Genomic DNA, 25,656 nt, shown 5'->3' on the forward strand with positions numbered 1-25,656 from the left:
TGGTGGCTCGGTATGGTTGTAGTTTTCTGCTGCTAAGCACGAGCTCGTGGGTTAAATTTCCGGCCAAGGCAGCCACATTTCAGTGGGAGCGTATGCAGAAAAGTTAATGTAGCTGCAATGGTTACAGAACCCCAAGTGGTCAAAATTAAGTAGTAACCTTCCACTAGAGTGTTTCTAGTAGCCGCAATGTCCCTGAAATATGTTAAACCGTGCGAATAAGTCAGTTGAGCCCACAACATCATACCCAGCAGTACAGTGCCGTAGCCGCTATGAAGGTAATCAACCAGTCAGTCAGTCAGTCAAACCAACCAATAAGTAAATTAAATCCAAGTAATGCCCGCTTCTCCTGTTCCTCAGACTTGAACTGGTGAGCCCGTGGGCTGAACGGTGGGCTCAGCCATCCTTCCATCAACGCATTGTTAAACGTTCGCTTTGTAGAATGACTGCAAGTTGCAAGTTGTAGGTGGATAGTAGGTGCGGGTGGCGCTGGGGTCCCGTCAGGCAGAGCACATCTGCCCTTTGCCCTTGGATCCAAGTCTGTTGTCTGAAATAAAGAACTGAACTGAACTGTTGCTTTGTAAATGTCCAATAGCAGCCAGCCAACGAGGCCACACACTATGATATTGGCGGCGTCAGTGGGAACATTCTAAGCTCATGCCTAGGTGACTGTCGCCTAGTGACTGTCGTTGGCGGCCATCACAAGTGGCTGCTTGTGGCACTGCTACTAGTCAAACCAATCAGCCATATCAATTGAATCGATCAATTTGCAGGATCCCGTTGCTCTCAAGGCTGCCATGGAGGCAGTGGAAGCGGCGCTCCCGCTCCTGCAGCTCAGTCAGCAGCCACCGCTCGTCCAGCAGTCGCACATCAGCAGTGGGGCGATGACTGGGCCGACCATCACCTATGTCACCGTGCCTGCCTCTTCCCCCTCTGCGGTGGCGGGCAGCGGCGGGGGCGAGGCCTTTGTAGTTGGGAGTGGGCCCGTTGATTCCGTGCCTGCGGGGACGACGTTCACCGTGACCATGCAGGATCCCAATTCGACGGAAGTGACTGTCTACCCGCCATACCCCAATGATGGCTTGGATGACGAGTACATTGACGATGATTCGCAGGACTACCTGCCTCCGTTATCGGAGCCGGTGGCTCGCGCCGGTCGGCATCACAAGTCTCGGAAGGGACCTCGACTGATGCAGGTAAAGGGATCAACTGGTGAGCTGACAGAGCTAGAAATAATTTTTTTTTTAATATACAGTATTGTTACCTTTTCAGGTTATAACAGGGTGTGTATAACATCATCAGCTTATAAACAAAGCATTTCGAGTCTGTTAAAATGCTTCCATATAATTAAGTTAGGATCAAGATTTTTCCAGTGGGCTATACTTTGTGACAAAAGTGCGTACATAAGGCTAATTGGAACGAAACTTCAATCTGGCTAAATTCATTATAGGTGAGCAAAAACAAGTTACAAAAGCAATTTTGACAGTGCAGCAGGCCTAGTAATTGCATAGTTTTCTTATTAACTGCCTTTAAACAGCACCTAAGCCGACGACGCGTGCACCTGGTAGTTGTCAATATGATGCAAGCCGTTCCTGAGATATTTTGGGGCACCGCTGACAGCCGTGGGTGTTGCCTTTCTCCAACAGCATACTGAGGAGCCGCGCATTCTAGGTGATGTGTCACCTTCGGCGATCGGTAACGGCGGTGTTTCTGTCAGTGTTTATATCAAAAGCAGCGATTTTCGTAAGCTTTTCATGGCGCTACTGTTTGTATTTAAAATCTCAAATTTTGCACTAAAGCTCCTCTAAATCTACACCATATTAAAATATGCCTTTACATGGTCACAAGGTAATGAAATTGAGCTTTAAGAGTAATATGACCGATTTGCCAATGTGCTACACTGAAATGTCTGGGGAAAATACAGATACAGTTTACATGCCGTAACAATGTCTAGCAGTCAGGCATTTGCATTTTTTTGAACGACAGAATTAGTTTTTTTCAACGAGCTCCTGCTTGTTTTGTGATTGTAGTGTTGGTGTCGTCCCTGCCTTCTGCCTTTCTTTTCCTTTAGCATTGGTCTCCAAGTCAGTCAGCTTAATTTCTTTTTTCTACTTTATGGATGGAACCATGTTTTCTGGTTTTAATTTTAATAAACTTGCGGTTATGACTGAGAAAAAGAAAAGAAAGAAAATAAGACGGCATGACTTGTCAATTTGCCTGCAGGACTTTCTGCTTCCCCATCTTGACGACGGTACATTTGGTAACCGCTTGAAGTGGGTCGACCGTGAGAGTGGCATCTTCCAGATCGGCTGGTACCACAAGAACGCAGCTCAGTGGACAAATGATGACTGCGTTGTGTTCTTGGTGAGTCGGGTTATGACCTGTCTGTGGGTCTGTCATCACCCCTTTTCGTATAAAGCTGATGCTAGTATCAGTCTGGCTCAGCCTAACCCGAGCTAATGAAGTGCATGCCCTGCATGACTATCTATATCTTGCACGCATTGCATGCAATGTGCCGCCTGCTTTGTGCAGCTTACGGTGTATTCAACTGGTCACCTTTCAAGTGCTCTAGCCATAAGCGTTGCATTCGTCTGGTCCAAACTGAGCTCATGGAACACATTTTGCCTGGTCCACTTGGTGCGCTATGCTCCAGCTTGGAGCGCTCGGAGTCGCTTTTGCCTTTGAGCCGGGAGCATGACCAAAGTCCAACAGGATTCTGGTCGGGGGGCTCTGTCCTCTGACTTCTCTTGGAGCAGCTGAAACGGACAGCTGTCGCCGACTTTCTCCGACTCCATTCTCGAGAGGCCTCCCATCACTGCCAACTGAGTCGGGACAGAGTAGGAACCAGCTGAATGTGCCATTAGTCATCAAGGCAGGCCTGTGCCACAGGTCATCGTTAGTGACTGCAACAATTTTTCTGCTAGTATCCTGCCTTGATGCCTTGCTCTCACCAGTCAGGCATTGGGGCACTCCTATGAAAGTGAACGTCTGCTCACTCATTGGTTTTTATAATGCAGCACAATCTTAAAAAGAGAAGGCACAGAATGAATGACAACTTACTATGAGATACGGGCATTGTTATATGTCTTCTCTGTTGTTTGTGTGCGTTGTGTTAAATAAAAGGTTCAGTACCGAAAACCTCAATTCAACATACTTCTAAGCTCATTCATTCATTAACTGCTTTGTTTGCAACGTAGAGCTGGCAATTCTACTGATAATGCTGCTAGCAATGCTACCACCACCCTTAATCCACGCACCCCTTCTTTCCTGTCATTATCAGAGTCTGTCAAACATAGTGCAAAAACAAGAACCTGAATAGGGTTATTTTCGTACATGTAATAAAGTGTATTCTTTTTGTATTCGCTCAGGAATGGGACAAACTGAAGAAGCGGCCTGTTGCCCAAAGTCCACACTACTGGATGGAGGCCAAGCAGCGCTTCCGGGCTGCCCTGGGTAAAGTGTCGTATGGATGGACGCCACCCAATCGCGACGAGTACAAGAATGTCAAGGTGAAAAAAGAGTTTAATTTTTTAAGCCAGTGTTCCTTCTGAATCTCGTAGTTTTCATGGGTCAAATAGCAAACGGCTAGTGCCATCTGCAGTCAGGGACGGGAAATAGCTGGCGCTTCGGATGGTGGCATCATGGGATGACAGTGGGAGAACCAGCCAAGCGCGTTGAGTATGAACGATGTCAACGTGTGACCTTGACTAACGGTGCGACATAAACATCAAGTTTCACTCTGGTGACATGATATTTTGGCGTCGTGCACTATGGTTTGTGAGCTTTGATGTGTCTGAATGTTTAGATCTGGTAGCAAAGTGCTTGGCAAGGAAAACGTTCGTTCGTTCTCACTCACTCGTTTGTTCATTGTTTTGCTCACTGGTTCATTCAATGTCTTAAAACATTGGGCAATATGAAAACGGCAAAGCACATTTCGGGCCACTAAGGCTCCAACAGCTCGGCGCCACTGTGTTGGCATCTCGTGCTGCAACAATTTGCGCAATGCTTCGCATTACATAGATTACACATTACGTTACATTACATTACACATATGAGTCTGGCAAATTTTTCAATGTTAAATTTTTCGTGTAAGACACGAAATTGTTTTTCGTGACCATGACAAGGTGCTACCCTAGGAGGTTAGGCCATTGTAGTTAAATTCCAGCTGTGTGTGATCCATTTGCACCAAAAGAGCAAACACTAGTATTTTCATAACACACTGGTTTGTTCATACATGCATGTCACGCTTTTAGTGCCTGTTTGATCCTCACTACTGTTGCCATCACCAGTGCTCAGGCTTGATCGAGCAGCACACTCATGGATGCAGCTGTCCTCCGTACCATCCATGCTATTAGATATGCCTGTGACTTTAAAGGGCCCCTCACCAGGTTCGGGCATTGCAAACAAACAAGCGCAACACTGTATGCTAAATTAGGGGTACGGTGCTGCACCTTGACACTCCATGCACTGCAGTTCCGCTGCTCTGGAAAATCCCGGGAACCACAGGTGTCACCTGGTACGTGACCTAGTGTTATGAAGTAAGTAGCACAGGAGGAGATACTGGTGATCATGTTTTAATGCAAGCCATACTTTGCCTCATACCAGATACAGGAGAACCTCGTTGATATGTTCTTGTAAAACATGATCTTTCGGCACCAGCGTTCAGTGCGTCGCCAAACTGCGATCGTATGATACATATACTGGCTGCTAAATACCATGTAAATAAGAAAATGCGCGAGGCACCCGTGATCGACTCAGTATATAGCTGTCCACTGCGGCAGCTTCACCGCATTATTCACCTGCCCGTGTCACGTGAAAATGCCGGCGTGCACTCAATTTTTTATTTCAGTCCGGCAAATCTCGGGGGTTGACGCACACGGCATTCACAGCTATAATCGTCAATCCCATTGCGATAAGCATCTTTGCCAATCTGTGTCACAGTGCATGGTGCCGTCGGAAGCGCAGTGCACGGTTTTAATAGGCGACAACCGAAACGCACTGCCATTCCCTGCTGCAGACTGCTTCATCTGTGTTTTCCAGCTACTAGATCCCATGTGAACAAGAACAGGGGCAAGGCACCCGCCATTGAGAACAGTGTATAGCCGCTCGTCTCATGTGAAAACGATGACGTGCACAGTTTCTTATTCTGGTACCAGCAAATCCCCGACCCGGTTGTCACGCACCGCATTCACAGCTATTGCTGCCAAAGCTATTGCGATAAGCATCTTCACCTACAGTGGAACCCCGGTTATACGTCTCCTGGTTTTGCTACGACCCGGGTTTTACGACGGATTAGCGCAGTCGCGGCGAAGTCCCCATAGAAGCAATGCATTAAAAACTCCGATTATCGGACGAAATTTTATACTTGACCCGCGTTGTACGACAACCCTCGTGAAGCGTGGGATGAAACGGCGGACGAAAGAAAAGTGCCGCGGGTCTCTTTCCTCGCTCTGTCTCTCTGCATGCGGAGCGCTTGACGCTGCTCGACCGGTTTGTTCAGGCGCAGTTTTTTTCCCTGCCTCGTCTCATCGTTCGTTTTTCTCCCCCTCACTAGCAGCCGCCCGTGACACCCGCTGTGCTGAAATAGCGCCTTTTCTTCTCCACAATCACTTTTTCCCCCTCTTCTCGGCAGCGTCGCCTCTTGTTGTGTTGGGAAAGCGTTTCTCTCCTTCCAGTTTCCCAGCAGCAGATTGCCGACAAGGTAGCGTGGAGAGGCCTAGGTTTATCACGTGTGTTCTTCGTTGTAATCCTAGCGACCAGCGTTCAGCAGAGGTTTTGAGTTGTGTGGAGCAACGTGATGCACGATCTCCCGAAAGTGGACACTTCTGTCGCCCGGCAATAAGCTGAATATTATCGTGGAAGCGGAAAAGCGGCATGTAGCCGCAAAAGCCAGCATTGCCCGGGACATTAAGATATCTGAATCTTCGCTTAAGACGATCTTGGGAAACAAAGCGGTGATATTGCAGAATGCCAACAAGTGGCAAAAGAAGGACAGCACGAGAAGTTAGAAAAAGTTCTGGTCAAGTGGCTGCATCAAGCACGGAGCTCTGCGATCAACGTTGATGGCGCCATTCTAAACGAAAAGGTGGACCTTGTGGCATTGCGTCTTGACGTCGACGACTTTCAGGCATTGAACAGGTGGCTGGATCGCTTTAAAAAACGAAACAGAATTGTTTACAGCCGCTCCTACGGAGAAACCATTTCCGTGGACATTTCGATGGTGAACAAGTGGATGGAGTCACTGCCGGAGATGATTGCTGCATACAAGCCCTGCGACGTTTTCAACGCCGATGAGAGCGGCATATTTTACCATATTCAGCCTGAGCAAACCCTTGTGTTTAAGGGTGACAGCTGTCATGGTGGCAAGCATAGTAAAGAGCGTGTGATGGCACTATTTTTTGCTAACGAGGACGGTTCCGAGAGGCTGCCCGTGCTCGTTGTTGTAAAGTTTGCAAAGCCATGGTGCTTTAAAAACTTGAAGACGCTGCCGTGCAGCTACAACTTCAACAAAATGGCATGGATGACATCTTTGCTCTTCAGCAATTTTTTGCAGCAGCTGGATAACAAAATGGGTGCTAAGGTGAGGAAAATGTTGCTTTTCATGGACAATGCACTGTGCCACCCACCTGATACGTCCAGCCTGAGGAACATAAAGGTTGTTTTTTTTCCGCCCAACTGCACAAGCCGGCTGCAGCTGCTGGATGCCAGTATCATTAAGTGTGCCAAGCAAGGGTACCGGAAGCGGTTAGTGCAGCGTCGGCTGGTGGTTATGGAGCGCAGTAAGTCAGAAAAAAAGATCACTGTGCTGAACGACATGCATTTTATTGACAGTTTGTGGAACGCAGTGTCGTGAAGCACAATCGCTAACTCATTCAAGCACTGTGGCTTTAAGCGAGAGACTGCCTCCTCTGCTGGGGACGTAACAACCTCGATTCCGCTCGAGGCCGATTCCGCTCAAACCTAATCACGACCTTCGCCAAGTACATGGACACTGACGACAACGTTGCGATCTGCGGTGAGGTGTCGCTGGATGACGCCATCGAGGTGGCTTTGCCTAGTGCTGACACCGCTGTGACATTGGACAAGGACGAGGGCGATGCCGCAGATGCTGTGCCTGTGCCTACTGCATTCGCCGAGATGCTACGGCACATAGACGGCATCCGGAACTTCACCTTTTCACGCAACGCCGCAGAGTACCTCCTTTTGGACGTTGCCCAACTTGAGCGAAAGCTCTTGGTTCACGGATCAAACAAGGTCCAAAAAAAACTTACTGACTTTTCTTAAAGTTTGCGCCGGCTGGCGGGAATCGCGGTAGTGGCCAGTGGAGTGCCGTAAAGGTTCGTTTGAATAAAGCATGATTGGTACCTGTACTGCAGCATTAATTATTTTCGCATTTACTTTTTGGTAATTTGGGTTTCCAAGTCCTGCAGAGTATGTTAGCAGTTTACATTGAAGTTTCTCGTAAATCCGTCGCCGAAATGAGTAGTATTGTTATAGGCATAATTTATGTTCGGATTTTACAATGCTTTTTCGCAGTCCCGAGAAAGTCGTATAATCGGGGTTCCGCTGTATTGTTTTACAGTGCGTGGTGCATAGTGCCATTGGTAGCGTACTGTGCGCTTTGAGTAGGCGATAATTCAAGCCCGCCGATGTTCCCTGCTGCAGGCGGCACGATGTGGGCATCATGTTTCACTTCGGCAACATCCAGTGTGGTCCACCAGCTCGACTTTGTTTCGGTTTGCCGTCGCCTTCTTAAAACGGTGCACAATAGGAAAACAATAAAGCGCGTCTCAGGCCACCGGAGCACCACCAGCTCGACACGCATCTACGTCTTGTGCCGTAACGATCCATGCAATGCTTCGCTTTACGTAGATGGCAACAGTAGGTGAATCTGTACAATTTTTTTAGTTACTTCAAGTTGTACGTTTTCCCGGTTAGTATGTTTTTTCTTGTGGTTTTTTCCAAAACGTATGAACCAGGTCCTACAGTACTTTGTGGCACTTAAGTCAATAAGTAGGTTACTGCCTTGTTTCAGGCCTTTTCGATATAAAAGATATGTAAATGTCCTATTGTGCGATCAAATGTTGGGTCTCCCAGCATAGCAGTCTGACGCCCTGACCATTAGGCTATCTCCATTAACTATCCCTTTGAAACAATTGGTGTCTATGTGTGTCATGTCACTTAGCACAAATGATAGCATAAGGCCACAGATGCAAGAATGACATGTGTGAATAACAGTTGACCTTACCACTGTTTCTTGCATGCATCACTTTGCATAGCAGCAATGTACTCACGAAAAGAGTGCACGCCAGCTTCTTGCATTCTTCCCTTATGGCTGCTAGCACACTGAGGCACTGTGTTACTCTGCACCACCTTCAGGATTAGCCCACATTCCCGCAGTTCCTTCCCCGTGGCAGTTAATGCTACGTAGATCCTGCATGACATTGCATCACCTTTGGGATCCACCCAGATTTTAACGTTTCTTTGTACAATTGCTTTCATGCCACCATCGTCATACTATGGTCGTGACCTTGGCGCTCTGGTCACATGCACACTCATCTCTCGCATACTTGCTTGCCTTACACAAACATGTTGGTCTGTTTGTAATGCTTTGTAGAACTCCAAACAGTGCTGGCTCGTCTGCTACCTGAAAAATGATTTGCATAACACCAAAAGGTGGTGTTGAAAACCACGTCCTTGTGACGGTTGCCTCTGCACAGTAGAAAAAGATCTTGAAGGCTATGCTTTTGTGGGATGCATGCGCCAGAAGTGATTGCGGAACTGGACACACATCATGATCACCATGTTTTAGACACCACCTATTCGGACAATGCGTGGGATCTGCTTAATTTTTGTGTCTTCTTTCTTCATAGCTGCGGAAGATAAAGTGGACAGAGGACTTGCAGCCACCGCGGAGCTTGCACTGGAAGTCTTGGAACGGGCCCGTAGTGGCACCTGCAGGGCGGGTCCACCGGCCAACGATCAGCCGCGTGGAGAAGCTGACTTCAGCGTTCGCCGCGGAAGACTTGGAGGAAGAGGAGGATGTGGACGGCACCGCAATTGGCGAAGTGGCGGTGTGCCACCGGTGCGGCTACGTGACGCGCAACCAGCGAGTGTTCCTGCGCCACCGGATGATGCACCGCGACGTGCGGGCCTTTGGCTGTAGATACTGCCCCGCCCGGTTTTGCCTGCCGGAGAGCCTCTTCCTGCATCTGCAGGTGAAGTATCATGGAAACGTGCACTAGCCGGTCTTGCGTGACAGGAGAATGAGAGTCAAAGCCTGATACAGTGGAACCCTCGTTGATATGTTCCTCGCTGTTGTGCTTTCCTGGCTGCTGCGTCATGTTTTCGTGGTCCCAAGCTAAATCCTGATGACTCCCATCTATTATGTCCCTATTTGATACAGCGCCATTCTGTAATGTTCCCGCATCTTGCAGTGCATCTGAAAGTGGCCACCACGTATATATAACTGCGCTAGGAAAAACTGGCCTCTTGCATGTTGCAACAAGTGACCGATTCGTTGCAAAAAGCTACCAGTTCGTTGCAGCAAGAGACTGAAGTTTGCGATAAACCAGTGAAATTGTACAAGCCAGGCACTGCACAAACTTTGGGAGGCACTGCACAAACTTTGGGAGATAGCGTGCACAGAGCAGTTGTCGAAGCATCTGAAATAATGCGCATCGTCTAAAACCTACTGAGAACCTCGCACACTGGGCCAATTCTGCCAAAGCACATTTACTTTGGGGCCTGCAGGGGTCTTATTCCTGTTTCACAATTGCCGCTTCTCTTAAAGGGTCCCTGAAACAGTTTGGACAAATTTTGTAGATGTGTAGGGTACAGCTAAAGTTAATAATTTGCACTACAGTTTGTGTGAATTGTTTCATATTAAGAGAGCTACGGAGGATTACAAGTTAGCCTCCTCCATAGTCATGCATTTTCTCCTCAACTCGTTCGCCGAGTGATCAGGGCTAAGCTCCGCCTTCACTGACTCTGCGTCATGATGGCACGTCATGTCGTCGACTTACAGTTCTCTAGGAGCGAGCACACGAAGCCTCTCCAAACTCTCCGCCAGCTGTTTGGCAGTCGACCCCAAGTGAGAGCTGTCGAAGCAGCGTGCGTTGCGAGCATTGTGTCGCAGCTCCGAACGTATCTGGTATTCCGGTAACCACAGGCGAGCTGGGCATTTCGATGGATGGCTGGAGGCATAAACCCAAGCTGATGAAGGAACTTTAGCGTAGACGTATGTGAGCGGCCTGATCGGTCTGCATGGTCCAGCCACCTGTTGGCGCAGAGCTTAACCAGCCAAAGAAAGCACTAATATTGCTCTAACCAAGTGTAAAAGATTTTAAACATTTATAAAGACAACGTGTTGATGATTACACTCCTGCAAAAAGTTTATATCAGCAGCAAAGAAAAACACATTTTGTTACTGCTACTGCATGTGGTTCAACTCTGTGCCACCAGGTGGCTACACCGTGCAGACCATTCACATTTGCACTTCTGCTCATCCTGTGAAATGGCACAGTCAAACAGCCAGGCCCTGTCTCCTTGTGCTTGCGTTTACCTGGATACCAGACATGCGAAAAGCTATTGCGGCAGTAATCCTCCAGTGTGAAGTGACGGCCACAAACATGCAAATCCTGGCGCCGATCAGATAGTGGCAGTCTGATGCGCTGCAGCCAGTCAGCTCATCTGCTGCCTTCCAGGGGGATACGATGTTGCAGCTTGATATATTGCCAGTCGCTACGTTTGCAGCCCACAATGCAACAGAGTCGAATTATGGTGCTCGCGAAAACACTGAGATGGACTCTGATCGCAGAGCTCTCATCAAAATGGAGGACGTTGTAACATAAACGTTGTGTGCCGGAAGTGCATAATAGCGTAGTGAAAAATTTCTCTTGTGCATTCTCTTTCTGTTACTTTCTTTGTATAGAAACAAACGAACTAATATTCGAACTATTACGAACAACATTTGTTCCCCATAAAGTTGAAAAAATTTGATGACACACCCTGGGCAGCCAATTGGATAGCTCACCTTACTAACGTCATTGGGGTAAATGACGTCAAATGGGTAGGAGCGGCTTAAAATTCTGCCAAGTGAAGTGCTGCGATCAGCAGTGATGTACATTTTTAAAACCTTATAATAAATTACACGCTTTACACGGAGCACTTAGGTGCGTCAATTAATGATCAGAAGGACCTACTCTAATGACTCGGTATGTTTGTACAAAATCGTTTCAGGGTCCCTTTAAGTCAGCTTCAGAGCAGTAGAACCGCATTATGTGTTGAAGCGTATACAAAATAATGCAGTGGGGGCCACTGTCACAGAGCGCTGTACGTGTCCCTTAATTATACACGCACACATGTGCCATTCCTGGTCATAGTACAAGCACCGAGACATCTAATAACTACACTGGTACCCACTCAGACTGTTTCTGATGTGCTGTGGTGATTTGCACCCTTCCTCACGGTTACGTTTTTTTTTCTGTGGTTCTTTTAAAAACGTACCAACCGTGTTCTACTGTATGACAAACGTGGATATAACAAATTATAGAATAAGATGAAGTAAATATAAATGTTTGCTCATTAATATCAGCATTTAACTTACTTATCCTTTTCTCACCCGCTAACAACTTACTTTAGCAAACATTACTGATTAGTTAGCCGAGACTACGCTGTGCACTTTTAACTCACTGTAGATACTAGGTTTCTTTTTCTTCGGTGTTTGTTTTCACAGATAGCTTATGTGAGTGCGCACAAGCATGTTCTAGAAGTAATATATCCTAATTCTGTGTTTGCATTGTGAAACACAGACATACACTCACATAGCTTTGACTCGTGTGGGTTCAGTTGCTCTGTCTGTTGTAGTTGTGTCTTGTTGTCATCTTCCTTCTGTCCATTGTGTGTAGGGTATCTGGTGTCCATTCTCGTGGCACTGCGATCTTGCACAGGCCTTTTTTCAGAACTACACATCACTCTCAGTTGAAGTTAAAACCGTGAGCAAGACTCGTTCACCTTAGGTGTTCAATCATCCAAATGTACTCTAGCAGCAAAAAATGAACCCCTTCTGGTCTGAAGCTTTTCTAACGAAGTGAGAAATTCATGTTACACGCTCCTGACTGACAAAACTCGGAAACAAATAAAGCGAAAATTTCTGCTGGAGATTCTGGAAATAAATTTAAGTTCTTTTTTTCTCATGAACTGCCAGAAACTCAGTGTGTTGTAAGCAGCATGCATTTCTTCAGACTTCTCAATTCATATCTTTACGGTGTGAAATGATGCCACAGATTACTTGAAAAACAGCATCGAGCTAATTACAAATACCACTACAGTGATAATCATTAAAATATTACTAAAAGCAATTATCCTAGAGGCTTTTTTGTCAGCATATAACAAACCTCTTTAGAAAAAAGCCAAAATTATAACTAAGCAAAATTAGGTTCCATGAATAAAAATGTGTAATTAGTGGCTAATGTAGTTAGATATAATTTTAGAAGCTGCCGCATCTTTAGTTGTTAATTTACTCATAATATCTCCCCCTTTATTTATTTTCTGACAATATTTTTTTACTTGTTGATAATATTATGTTTTTTATCGGAATTCTGGCATTTCTTTTTGAGTTTGTTATAAGGGTGTTAGAGGTGCTATTAATAAATATCAATTAAGTTATAAAAACTGTCCTATTAGTGTTTTTCCTTTAGGTAAAGCATTTGGTGGAGATTACTTGGAAAACAAGTTTTTTGTGCTGCCCAGCAAGTTGCGTGCATTAGGCAGCAGACTTCAAAGATAAGAGTGCAGAGGCCTAACTTCAGTGTGATGCAAGACACATGGGCGTTCATAAAATTTCAGGGAAAGCCATGCTTAGCTGTGGTACAACAACGCCTACAAAATATATAATTAGCATAGCTGACACTCACATCTCTGAAAATGGTTTTGTTGTTTGTTTTCCTCGATGTCACATATTTCCTGCGACACACCGATTCCCACAGTAATCATTGGACCACAAAGAGTTAAATGCACCAAGTGAACTGAACAGGCATATATAGTAGTATTGCATTTCGCAGAGCAGAAGGAAGGTGCTCCAACTTCACCAGTGCGATTAACTGTGAGCACCGAGTTAGGGACCATGATGACTGGCATTGCTTTAGCCACACGTTTAAACTAAACTGGAATGTAATATCGGTCAAAATTTAATTGCCTTTCAGGTGCACACGGAGAGCCACCCATACACGTGCTCGAGCTGCGGAGTACGGACGCGCCTGCTGCTCCAGCTGTGGCGTCATGAGCTGCGCAGTCTTGCTCAGCGTCTCTGCCTGTGCCACCGCTGCGGCCTCATCTGCCACATCCGTGAAAACCTCCGCCAGCACCTGCTCAAGGTGCACAAAGTGAGTGTGTCGACCGCGTTCGACACCAAGCCCTTCCAGGTGTGCCCTGGTCCTCTCAACACCATCAGCGTCGGAACGGCCACCAATGGCAAGGCCTCTTCCTCCTCCATTTCTGCGCAGCAGCCGACAGCATTGGCCGGCGGAAAGCCAGCTAAATGCTCGGCAAAGACACCAGGCAAGCCAAAGGTGGTTAAGGCAGCGCGAGCGCCGGCACAACAGAAGCCAGGGAAGCCGGGTCGGAAGAAGCAAGTCGAGATGGCCGCTGCTGCCAAGCCACTGAAATCTGCTGTCAAAACCAAATCCGGAGTTGGGCGAGGGAGAATCGCCAAGCCGAAGGTACCACGGCTTCCGGCGGCGGTAGTCTCAAAGTTGAAATCGGTGGAAGGGAAGTCATCCATGGGTGCGCCAAGTGCGAAAAAGGTTAAAAAGGAGGAGAAAGAAAGCAAGTTGGGCATTCCAAAAGCTGGCGGTGCACCCAATGGCACATCAAGCCACTTGCCAAAGGTGCAGCAAGGGTGTAAGTTGGAATCGGAACTCTCGGCACTCGGCGACACCGTGCACACGGCAAGAAAGTCTGCTCCCAAGATGGTCGCTGGCGTGGCGACAATGGTAGCATTTCAGACACCATCGGGAGAGGTGAGGCTCGAGGCGGCGGCATTGGATGCAGCCCCCGCGGAGCAGGGGAGACGGAAAACTCAGCGCATTCGCATTCCCAAGCGCAAGATTTCTGTCTGAGTCGCTGGCTTCTAAACCTGGTCGGGCAGCTGCTCTGTCGGTCTTTTGTAAGCCAGTTTAAAGAATGTTTGTACCTTTTGTAATGCCTGCTTTGCGACTGTCCCAAGCCTGGTCAAAATCACACGCTCACCACATACCGAGTCCGCGAGAAAGAATATATTTATGAGCACAGGGCACAAATGCAATTTCAGTTACCTATATAGTTGCTCAAAACTGTGGCTCTCAATAGTGTGCCAGTTAGGCACTCCTAACCTGAACGTGGGGCCATGCAGAGAAAAGATCAACTTTCCCTAACACAGAAAGCTGTGTGAATTCTCATAATTCCACTTCTCTTACATATTTGTACGTAGAATTAAGTGAAATTGATGCAAGAACCATATAATTTTCATGCAAATAATATGGAATACATATGGAATTATGACATTGTATGCGGAATTTTTTCAGTACATGTTTGTCCTGGCTTTAGCTGATGACAGCTTCTTAAATGAAGCAAGCTTCAAGAAGAGTCATGCTTGGCTGATAAGCTTCAGAAGTTTTCGTGAATGTGTTCTGGGATTCTTCGATGTTGCAAGCAAGAGAGAGAGCTGGGAGAGTCATTTCCTAATGAGTTATGAGCATACTTATGTCAGGCTTTTTAGTCGGCATGTCATCACTGGTAATTAGTATGCATGTGCACACCTCCAAGAACTTTCATCATACTGACACACCCATCAGATGAACATGATTCCTGTCAGTTAACTTCTTGAGTCCCCCCCCCCCCTATCTATCTTTATTGTCGTGTGGAGGTGCCTTGAGATCCATTCTTGAGCACTTTTCAACGAAGTTTCTGTTGCGTTTTGTTTTCAAAATGATGAGTCATCAACGTTTTTCTCTTGTAATTTCATTGTGTGCGCGTGGATTTCTACGTATGTTGCGCCAAGTGATACAGATTTACGTCTAGCACTGTGCCTGCATAAAAGAATATAAAATGTAGGCTATAGCCTATAGAATATGAATGTGAACTAAACAAACACATACAAAGACTGTATGGAGTTAGTATATTATTGCGTGATGTCGAGCAGCAATTACACATAATAGCCACATTTTGACTTGCAACTAAGAAATTCTCTAAGTTGAACCAGAGTTCCTGGTATGTCATTCATTTGTTCTTCAGTCTTTCCCACATTTACCATTATGCAATAACCACAAACATGTGGCACAACCTTTATTGATTCAGGAATGCAAGCAATTAAAGAAAGTGCGAGCTTATCTGTCTTATTTCATCCAGATTCATAAATATATATATATTTGTACAGGGTGTCCCACATAACTTGAGCCAAGAATTTAAAAATGAAAGGCGCATCAGAAACGTTTTGAACTGAATGCATATTATTTGCAATAGCATATAGTGACTCAGGCAATTTTTTGTTTTCCCAACTCCTTAGTTATTGGCTGGGGACCCCAGGTATAACTGGGGCTGGGGACCCCAAGTTGCGTAATTAAACTTAATTAATTAGTGACCTATGGGGAAAACAAAAAAGTGCCTGAGTTACTATAGGCTCTAGTGAATAGTATGCGTTTGGTTGAATTCGCTTCCAACGCACCTTTCATTTTTAAATTATTGGCTCAAGTTATGTGGGTCACCCTGTATATTCATACTACAATTGCTTGTTCTCAAGCTATGTTTGCATATGTGTTTGGCCTTGTAAGCTGCAGTTTTTCTAGTGCGACAAATATAGCTGCTTTCTCATTCTTTGATTTCATCAATGGAACCGTGGCCCGTGCCAAAAAGGATGATTGCAAGTCCTCATGCCCCAACGTGTATGGCTTGCACATTGCACAATGGATAGCACAGAATTAACTTTTGGTTATTGTTGTTTCATTTCTGCTTGACACGGCTCTTGTCAACACTGCTGACTCATTGTGGTAAATAAAAACTTGTTTCATTGCTGGGTTTGTTCTGTTTAGTTTTGGTCATGGTGTGCTGAATGCTGCGTCAGTTGCAATATGGACAGCTTCACGTGATCTAACCTTTAGTCTATAGACCTTTCCAATGAGAGCTTCCTGGGCATTGCTATCAAATTCTCTCTGAACTGTTGTAATTCTACTTCGGCTCTTCCACAAAAGCACTGCAGAGTCTTCAGTGCATGCCTTTGTATTTACACTCAACATTCCAGAGAGGAGGTACTCTTCCTCCCCGTTTGAAAGGTCTGTACCTTCAAGCTTAGTTTCGGATAGCAGCACCTGGGAACATATACTCAGACGTGCATAAAGAATGTCAAGAAAAAACATGCATTCCAAGCAAGCATATTAAGTTAAACTGAGCACAATGCGTCATCTGCAGTCCCTATGCAAAGGCACATTTAGAACCAAGATTCCCCAGCAAATAGTCGCAATCTCGCACAAAAGTATCCGATGATTAAGTACCCTGATCTTTCTCTAGGGACATTTTGGCTCTGGAAAATATGAGAAAGAAGCACGTCTCACACGCTTGTTCCCACGAAGACTGCACTTGGCAGCTTGGGTGTCAAGGTAAAAAAAAATGTCGCTGCCTTTAGTATTATTCAGGGAGCTCAAGTATATTGTCGGTCTTCTCCATGATATAGGATTTCTGCAACAAAAATATATGTCTGGTTTACAGAGACCAACCATCCACGTGCTTTCATACAATGCTGGAAGTAATTAAGTTAGATGGAAGATTGCATAACACTACATTAACACCTTGAAAGGATCTTGAACATAACAATGCAAGGATAGATATTGTTTGTCCTGAGGAAATTTGACTCGTATCAGGGCCAGGGCTTTCTCGTGCGATCTAGTTTGTAAACATGCAGCTGACATCGTCAACAGATCCTTTCGTGTTACTACATGAGAAGAAACTGGAGGTCATACCATAGCGTGGTTCCCGGCCCACATGAACGATGCAACTAACCAAGCGGGTTGAACCCTAACGAGCGGGCCAACTGCCTGGCGCGGGAATTCACGAACCGTGGCCGAGCTAACGGTCTGGCTCTCGCGCAGGATTGCCCCTTCAAAGATAATCTTACGACCTTTCACGAAATTACGTCACATTACAGACACAGCAGGAGGATATTCCCTCCCCCCAGCCGAAAACTGAACAGGGCTCAGGCTTTTACAGACGAGATCCTACCTCACCCCGAGAGCGCTTAGTTGGATAGACCAGAACTTCCCGCAATCGTGCTCCAAATGCGGTCACACGTGCTGCTCCTTCGACCACATGCTCTGGCAGTGCCCGTACAACGCGGGCTCCTACTTTCATAACAAATCCAAGTGGGATGCCTTGCTGAAGAGCTTGGATTTCACAAACCAACTACAGGCTGTCCAGAGGGCCCGCGACGTCGCGGAGAATCGCCACCTCCCTGTCCAGTCGTGGGCAGAGTCACCAACCTGATCGGGGAGCCTTCGGTTCCCCCCAATCGAGTTCCTCAGGACACTCTAATAAAGTTCTTGTCACTGTCATATCTGAAAGCTGTTTAGTAAGGCAAGGTGCACACCGACAGAAACACGTACAAAACATGGAAATTTAAAGCATGAAAAATCCACACTGTCCTGCATTCATTTGGAGAAATTTGAAGGGGGCAATTTGTATTATTTTACGCTGGTGCAAAGGTAGGTCTTTCAAACATTAGTAATTAAGGCTGACGACCGTTGACCTAGCCAGAGGTGTAACACCATGCACGTGCTCCCCCCCCCCCCATCTGAATTTTTTGTGTGTTGGCAAGCGGTCTACCTAGCACCCCTCCTTAATTCCTTCCCCATCCCCAGTCGTGTGTGTCCTGCCTCCCTCCGCTGCCCCGAAAAACTAATTCTGGCTATGCCACTTAAACGACCATCATAATTGGACGAAAGTAGCAAGAAATGAAATTCCTGGCAGGACCAACCTTGGATTAAAATCTTCGTAAGCCCGACAACATTGCACATTACGACGGAGATGTGCGCTGCAGATTTCACTGACGAACGGGCACTACGGCAACCATGGTAGACCTTGCAGAGAAAGCGGCACTTTTGTTCAGCATTAAAACTGTGTTAAATAAATTATGTGTTTGAGCTTGTAAAATCACACCACAGTAGGAACGATGAGAGACACCCAGCAACTTTAGGGGACGAACCTGTCCCGTAACTTTCTTCAATCTAAACTATTCCTTGCTTGCTTTTTGTAACGCACCAATCTCCTCGTAGCACTGGCCTTAACGATGAGGGCCACTCCGCGTTCTGAGGCATGCGTCCAGTGTCTAATGGTTAAACATCTTCAAAAAGAGATTCTGTGCTGACACCGCCGGGTTCAGAATGGTCTGTTGGATATTTATATTTATATATTTATATTTATATATATTGCCACGTGTACTTGTTACATTTCCAGGGCACTGTCCTCCGCCGGTAAAAATTGGGCTAATATACAGGGTGTCTCGTGTAAATTGAGCCGAACATTAGAAATATGCAAATGTAGCATAGCTGAAAAGAACCAAGGTAATGTTTGCCGTCGCTTGAAGATACTGAGATAATATTTTTCATTGTACCTAATTATGCAATTAGTCTTAATTAAGAAACTTCTCAAATATTATAATTCGATGAAAAGTGTCAATGAGAATGTTGTAGAGCAACATGAAAAACTCCCGACACAGCCTTCTGTTGCTCGATGCGTGCTACATAAAAGTGCTTTTCCGAGCGTGAAAGAAGCCAGCGAATACATGAAAAGCGTCTACTTTGATCTACAAGTGTGTACTACTGCTAGAAAAGACATAATTAAAGATGCTCTAAACCGATTTTTCTTGAAGAGGATAAATGCATTTTAAGTTAAAATAGCTCATTTCAGAAATATTTTGCCGCAGAAAGTACTTCAATGCATACAGCAGAAGTGACGTTTATTGGTAATAAAACACGGCATCCGCTGTTCTCCCATTCCTTCTTCAATGCCTTGCACTGAGAAGGCTACTGCGGAGTGGGGCGTGTCCACAGTGCTTCGCCTTCTAAATATCACCGTGGCATGCAGTTCAAATTTAATTTTAGATGTTAACGTAGACGCCACTACTACCGAGTTTTCAAGAAAGGAAACGCAAGCAATGCAGATGATGATTATCGTTGTGTGGCAGATATACACTCCAAGGGGTGTACCATTGTCTGACAGTGTACACTCTTAGGCAAAGTTACACGCTTTGGATTGCCCCTTCTGCCACACAATGATAATCGCCATCTGCCTTGATACGTTTCCTTTCTTGAAAACGCCGTGCCCACTACTTTCCTGTCGGGAATGCTATCATGCAGATAACGCGCATGCCATTCGTTACTGGAAAGTACCGGACTCGCAGCGTTAAAGAAAGGAAACGCATCAAGGCAGATGACGATTATCGTTGTGTGGCAGAAGGGGCACTTCAAAGGGTGTAAAATTTATTAGTACTACACTCTAACACCCTTAGGCAATGCGACACCCTTTGGGTTGTATCTCTGCCATACAATAATCGTCATCTCCCTTGCTTGCGTTTCCTTTCACTCTTAAAACGGTTGCACCCTTTGGGGTGTATATTTGTCCCACAACAATAATCATCATCTGCCTTGCTTGCGTTTCCTCTCCTGAAAACTCGGCGCTCGCTACTTTCCTGTCGAGAATGCTGCGTCACACTGATAACCCGCATGCCGTTCGTGACTGGGAAGTACCGGGCTCGCCGCGTTAGAGAAAGGAAACACGGGCAAGACGGATGACGATTATCGTTGTGGGACAAGATAAGCCCCAAAGGGTGTAAATTTTTTCTAAGAGTGCACTCTTGGAAAAATTTACACCCTTTGGGGCGTATCTTGCAAGGTCGATTCAAATAGGTCGCGAAGCTTCGGGCGAAAAGCGGTTCAGTACAGATTGTCACCGACATCAGCATGGGGGGTTATGGGAACAGCGATTGAAGCGCGACTATGTTTGGAGGGAACAAACATTGGGAAAGAAAAACACGTTTTTTAATTCAAACGAAACACAGTTAGATTCATTCAACGAAAATAAAATTCCTAGACAATTTTATACATTCTTGACGAGTTAAGAAAATACAAGTTTAATTTTAATATTATTAATAAATGCATTTCTTTTAAGCGTCCATCGCTACAGGGGGCGTTGACGCCACTATCACTCGCAATGCAATGCACGTCTTGAAATGGGCAGAAAGGCGCACTCGTATCACCTGTTGAAATACGCCCCCCTCACAGTTTGTGCTTTCTTGCTTGTCAAAGTTTGTCTGAATTTGGTGACGTGGGTAGCTTCATTGCTTCTTAATCTGTTCAGTCAAATGTAGTGAGTTACGACCGCCAGATAATTGAGTAGTTGTTTTCGTGCGACCGCGCTGGCCGACGGGCTTGGCATCCAACGATAGGATCAGCACTCTACACCTAAAGCTTTCGTCGGCCTCCAAAGAAAGTATGTTCTGGGCAGGGATGCGATTTCGACCACCGTACGGCTGGCCTTTTCCTGCACCGCTTTCCACGCTGAAAGCTCGAAACGCCCATCAAGTCGAATGGCGCGGCATTTGAATATATAGCTCCAAATGAAGGACAACAAAACAAATTTCGCGCCTTCTAAAACAAAATAACGTCACTTCTGGGGCCGAATCTTATAACGGTTCGGAATACGAACCGTTCGCTTCGCCGCTTACGTCACTAGATGTGCCACTCCCAAGCCGGCGGTGGAAGAAGGGGAGGACGCGACCAATAGATGAGAGGGTGCCACCTCTGAAGTGTACGTCATTATATGACGAGTTAATCGAGGAATTGCAGAATGTTTCCGCTTGCTAAATAAACGTAAAATATAAATTTAATATTATACGCCAAGTTCTGAAGTATAAACGTGTGGTGCCGGGCGTTTACGCAATGCAGAAGTAATTTATTAATGTCATTCTTTTTTATTCTCAGCCGACAGGCGGTTTCGCAAGCGTAAATGAGTTGGAAGAGCGCAGCGCTATGTCGTCTGCTACCAGGAGCTCGCAGGATGCACGCAACAGGAACGCACTGCCGGCACTTCTCAAGTAGCGAGCGCGAAAAAACCGCGAACTGGTTCTTAGGGACACCTTTACTAGCCGACTATATCAATTTTCCATCTTTTTTCGCCCTACGTCATCGGCTCGGACATGACTCGCTCGCCGCCGCGCTGCCGCTGTCCCTGCGATAAGCCCCACGGCGCGTCGCGTGATGAAAGCAATGGAACTTGAAATCGAACATTACGATACACGGGCCCTGCATTGCCTGCGCGAAGTCAAATCGAATAGTGTGGTGCTGACGGTGCGCGCTGTGCCGTAAAATTGAGTAACAAAGTGCGGCACTCCCGAACCAGAGAAAAAAAGGCAGGCAAATAAGAGATCTCCACAATATCTTCCCGTCCTGACTGTATAGTTTTATCAGCCGATTGATGGAAGTGCTGAACCAGTCTAGGTTGAACCCTTCTGACTGCTGAACGGCAATCTGCAAGCTATATTCACGCTGGCGATAGCACTGAGAATTCGATCTCACCATGCAAATATCTCCTTAATTGGCATTGGCTTTGAAGCTGAGGTCACGGGAAAGCTGACCCAGCCCTTCAACTGGCCAACACAGTAATTGCGAGAGCAACTTTGTGGACGGTGTCGGCAGCAGAGATCTAGGTCATTCCGATGAATGCTTCACGTCCGACCGAACTCTGGGAGCTGCAGGCCAGTGGCGATGAACCGCAGCGCGCAATATTCCTTCCTCCGCGTGGAATGGCCACTCGTACGTTTGCACCTGAGTCCCCAACATTTGATAGCGTAGCCTGCAAAAGGTTTACTTAGAAAGCCAGCAAGGGCGGTGCAACTCATTATCCGTCACTTCTTCGAACGCATATCGCGCTTCCAGCCGTGGTCGACACAGAAAGAGGAACGCCAAGCAGACGACGAAGGCAAGCAATAGCCTCCGAAGCAACCAACGCACGCGCGCGCGACGCCCGCGTGTCTCCGGGGTCGCGCGACCGGCGCGCGCGGCCAGGGTCACAAGCCAAAGCCAAGCTACAGCAACGGAACCCAAAGCGGACTACCCCTTCGCCGGTTCCTACGACCGGTTCGCTTTGAAGATGATTGACAGATGCGTGACGTATTCGAAAATTGCGATACCGCCCCGCTGCCTCTGACGACCTGTGACGTAATAAAAATTTTGGCCAATCAGGGGAGGCCAAAGAAACGGTTCCCCAACCGAACCGTTATAAGTATAGTGTACTAGAATATTTAGCTCACTATAGTTATAAGATTCGGCCCCTGCTTTTAACGGACATGGCGTCACATTAATTTTTCTTCCACCGGAAGTGTTCCCACCACATACAGATGGCGCTAAGCCCCATGGACCACTAGAGTTACTGTATATGCTACCGTAGTACACTGTAACCGTAGGTAGCAGAGTTGCGCGTAGGTCCGCCATCTTGCCTGAGAAGCAACCAAGTCTATGCGGCGAAGCCGCACTCCGTTTTTGCAGGCGACATGCCTAGCGTATCGTCGATCGACCGTGGGCGCTTTTGCATCGCTTGTGCACCGCTTTTCCGCCTAGTCGCAAACAAAGCGCATCGAAACAGCTGACTTGATTAGATTGTGAGGAAAAAGGCGCTGCCCTTTTTTAGCGCGTGGCGTAAGATGCAGCACGCATATTAGTTTTTTTTTTTGGAGTTGCATTCACCTGTGCACTTTCTCCGCCCTAATAACGTATCGGCACTCGCGTATCTAGAATAGATTGCGTATTCTATATACGCCGATCAGATGCAGCATTCGTGAACCGCGACGGTAACGATTAGATCACACCGAATAAACTTGGGGAATATGGTGATGTTATTTTATAGATTCCGGAAATCCTACAAAAAGTTTCGTGCGAAAAAGCTACTTCACAACGTAGTATAAGGTTCGAAATAACATAGCGTATTAAAAACTGGACAAACTTTAGTAATTGAGATAAACAATCAGATACTTTAATAACTTTCCTTCGCTTGAATACTGCTTGGCACTCAGGTTTTGTTTCAACAGAGATAAATACGCTACTAAGAGCAGTGCAGTGCTCTTTTAGCATGTAAACAGTAACAAAACGCACCGAGCCGCAACTACCTCTTTTTTTGGCAATGAAATCACAATGCGAATTCAAGAGAAAACAAACAAACACTAGTATATGCGCGTGCAAATATTTTGATATAGCGAGCTTTATCAAGTGGTGCTCTTTTACAAAAATAACTGTACTAAATATAATGAGGCTCATACTTGTTTATGTGCCATAGCTCTCAACATGTAGCCAGTCTAAAATATTACTGGTGAATCAATGACCAACCATTGCTATTTCGACTGTGGTACCCCACTATAGATCTTGTGTAGGAACATATCCATCTACCACAAGCAATGGATATCAGCTGCACCTGCAAGTGTGATTACATTATGTGCCTTTTCACCGCAGGGATTCCAAAAGTAGCCTTCTGTGGGAGTGTAGCGAAAGTTTTTCTCACAGGATTGACATAGCTACATTATAGGGAATAATTCAAAACACAGTTAGGCCCTTACCGTATGTTAAATGACGACATTCATTCCTCTTGCATCCTGGTTCACATAAGCTGTAGTAGATTAATTATCTTTGCTTAGTAGTAACCTCTTTCATTTTCAGAAACAACCCAAGCAGTGCATAATCATGAAAATGTGAGCTGGCTTTTTTACGACACTTCTGTGAAAGCAGTGTGGTGCATCACATGCAGACAACTGGTAATTCCAGCTAAATATTCTATATAACTCTACGTGCTTCCATTATTTAAAGAACAATCCAGACTTGCAGTAGCTTTTAATATTCCAGCTGTGAATTTTTTAGCACAGCCCGAAAAGCACGTAGCTGTTAGTCAATCAATTTCATCTCATACACACTTGACGCAATAGGCAGTTGACTGAAAATTTGTTTGTTCAGGTGTCTTTACCTGAACACCCTTGACTAGTTTTACAAAGGAAGAAAAACAATTACTGCAGTAAGGTGTCACGAGGCAGGCCGACGAAACAAACGTGAGATGCGCTGCGCACGTTGCGTTGTTGCTACGCAGCTAGCACGCACGTGGACAGCGAACGGCAAGATCGGCCGGATTGGATTTGAATTTGACTGGCGATAACTTGTGTCAATCCAGTTCGCTGCAGCGGCGGCGTCGGGAAATACAAAAAATGGCCCGAACATCTGCTTCTCCGCAATGCACGGTTGCTTGGCTACCACGTGATGACGTTCCGCCAATAGAGGCGCTAGCGGCGTGATAAAACAGACGCGCAACTCTGCTACCTGCGGTAGCACATACAGTAACTCTATGGACCACCGATGGACCGCCATGTTTTGAACGTATGGGCTCCTATGGAAGCTTCGCTACCATGTACATTTACCTTGTATCTTGTCCCACAACAATAATCGTCATCCGTGTTGGCCGCGTTTCCTTTCTTTAAGGCTGCGAGCCCGGTACTTCCCAGTCACGAACGACATGCGCGTTATCAGTGTGACGCAGCATTCTCGACAGGAAAGTAGCGAGCGCCGAGTTTTCAAGAAAGGAAACTTAAGCTAGGCAGATGACGATTATTGTTGTGGGACAAATATACACCCCAAAAGCTGCAACCGTTTTAAGAGTGTGTGCGTGGCAAAGGGTGTAATTTTGCTTGAGAGGGTACGGGCACTTTACCTCGTCAAGAAATACAAAGTGGGCTCCCGCCATCAGTGTTGCCACCCCTGACAGTGGAGTTTCCCGGCGACGGCCGCGCCACCTGTAGCGTCGAAAGCACAACTCTGGCACTGATCCAACTTCAGTTGACGGCGTAGAATCCAGATGGCGCACTTGTTGTGACCGCGTCTATCCACCATAACCACCATAACTGCGTGTAATTAGAAACTTCTAAACCACGTGCGCCACCGTACTGTAGGTAAACGTTCTCATACCGCTGTTTTGCAATGGCAGATGTGCAAGACATCGAAAACTGCCGAGGAAAAAGAAGCGTGGGGACGACGGCACTGCTGCGTCAGACTGTAACGGCCGCGCAGGACTGCCTGCTCTCCGACACTACAGATTTCCTGGTCGGCCGTGGTTTTGTGCTCGCGCTATCTCCCTGGAGGATCGCACTGGAAAGTAGTCTAGTCAGTAGACTGAAGCTTTTGGTCGAGAAAGAGTCTTGCCGGGAAGCCAACTTACATATTTTTTTTTCAATTCTCCCTATCTTTCAGAGCTATTTGCTGTACGAAGCGCGGTGGCTGTAAGCGTTCTGGCTTGCGTGAGTCACTGAGCACTTCACGCTGTGCGGCTCTGCTTGGGTTCAGGTTGCCGGAGGCTGTCACCCGAGTCTTGGCTGCCGGAGCGGCTCAAGGTCGTGCCGGTGCCTCGGCAGTTGTAAACTGCGGTTGCTTGGCAGAACATAGCAGTCTAATACAATTTTTGTGCAAGTTGTTTAAAAGAGCCTTTTAGTAATTCGAAAAGATATGACGCCTATCATCCGTGGCCAACGAGGCTTTGCAAGCGTGTCAAAACAGCACCACGGAAGAACACGTTTTGTCTACGGCAACTGGAATGGTTGGCCAAGAACAC

At 46.4% G+C, this 25,656-nt stretch overlaps 1 protein-coding gene and 1 long non-coding RNA gene across 3 annotated transcripts in view; one reads left to right on the forward strand and one right to left on the reverse strand.

Annotated features, from left to right (window-relative positions):
- The window catches only part of LOC139052851 (uncharacterized), a 30,862-nt gene extending 14,816 nt beyond the window's left edge, over nt 1-16,046 (forward strand). For both annotated transcript variants that reach the window (XM_070530003.1, XM_070530004.1), the window contains 5 exons: nt 771-1,193; nt 2,221-2,361; nt 3,366-3,506; nt 8,871-9,215; nt 13,203-16,046. In XM_070530003.1, coding sequence (XP_070386104.1) covers nt 771-1,193; nt 2,221-2,361; nt 3,366-3,506; nt 8,871-9,215; nt 13,203-14,117 — 1,965 coding nt within the window. In that variant the 3' untranslated portion in view covers nt 14,118-16,046. The remainder of the gene's footprint in view (nt 1-770; nt 1,194-2,220; nt 2,362-3,365; nt 3,507-8,870; nt 9,216-13,202) is intronic.
- Nucleotides 1-25,656, reverse strand: part of LOC139052854 (uncharacterized) — a 105,467-nt gene that overhangs the window by 7,091 nt on the left and 72,720 nt on the right. The window lies entirely within an intron of this gene.

This window comes from Dermacentor albipictus, unplaced genomic scaffold (genome assembly GCF_038994185.2).
Source record: "Dermacentor albipictus isolate Rhodes 1998 colony unplaced genomic scaffold, USDA_Dalb.pri_finalv2 scaffold_40, whole genome shotgun sequence".
Lineage (NCBI taxonomy): Eukaryota > Metazoa > Arthropoda > Arachnida > Ixodida > Ixodidae > Dermacentor > Dermacentor albipictus.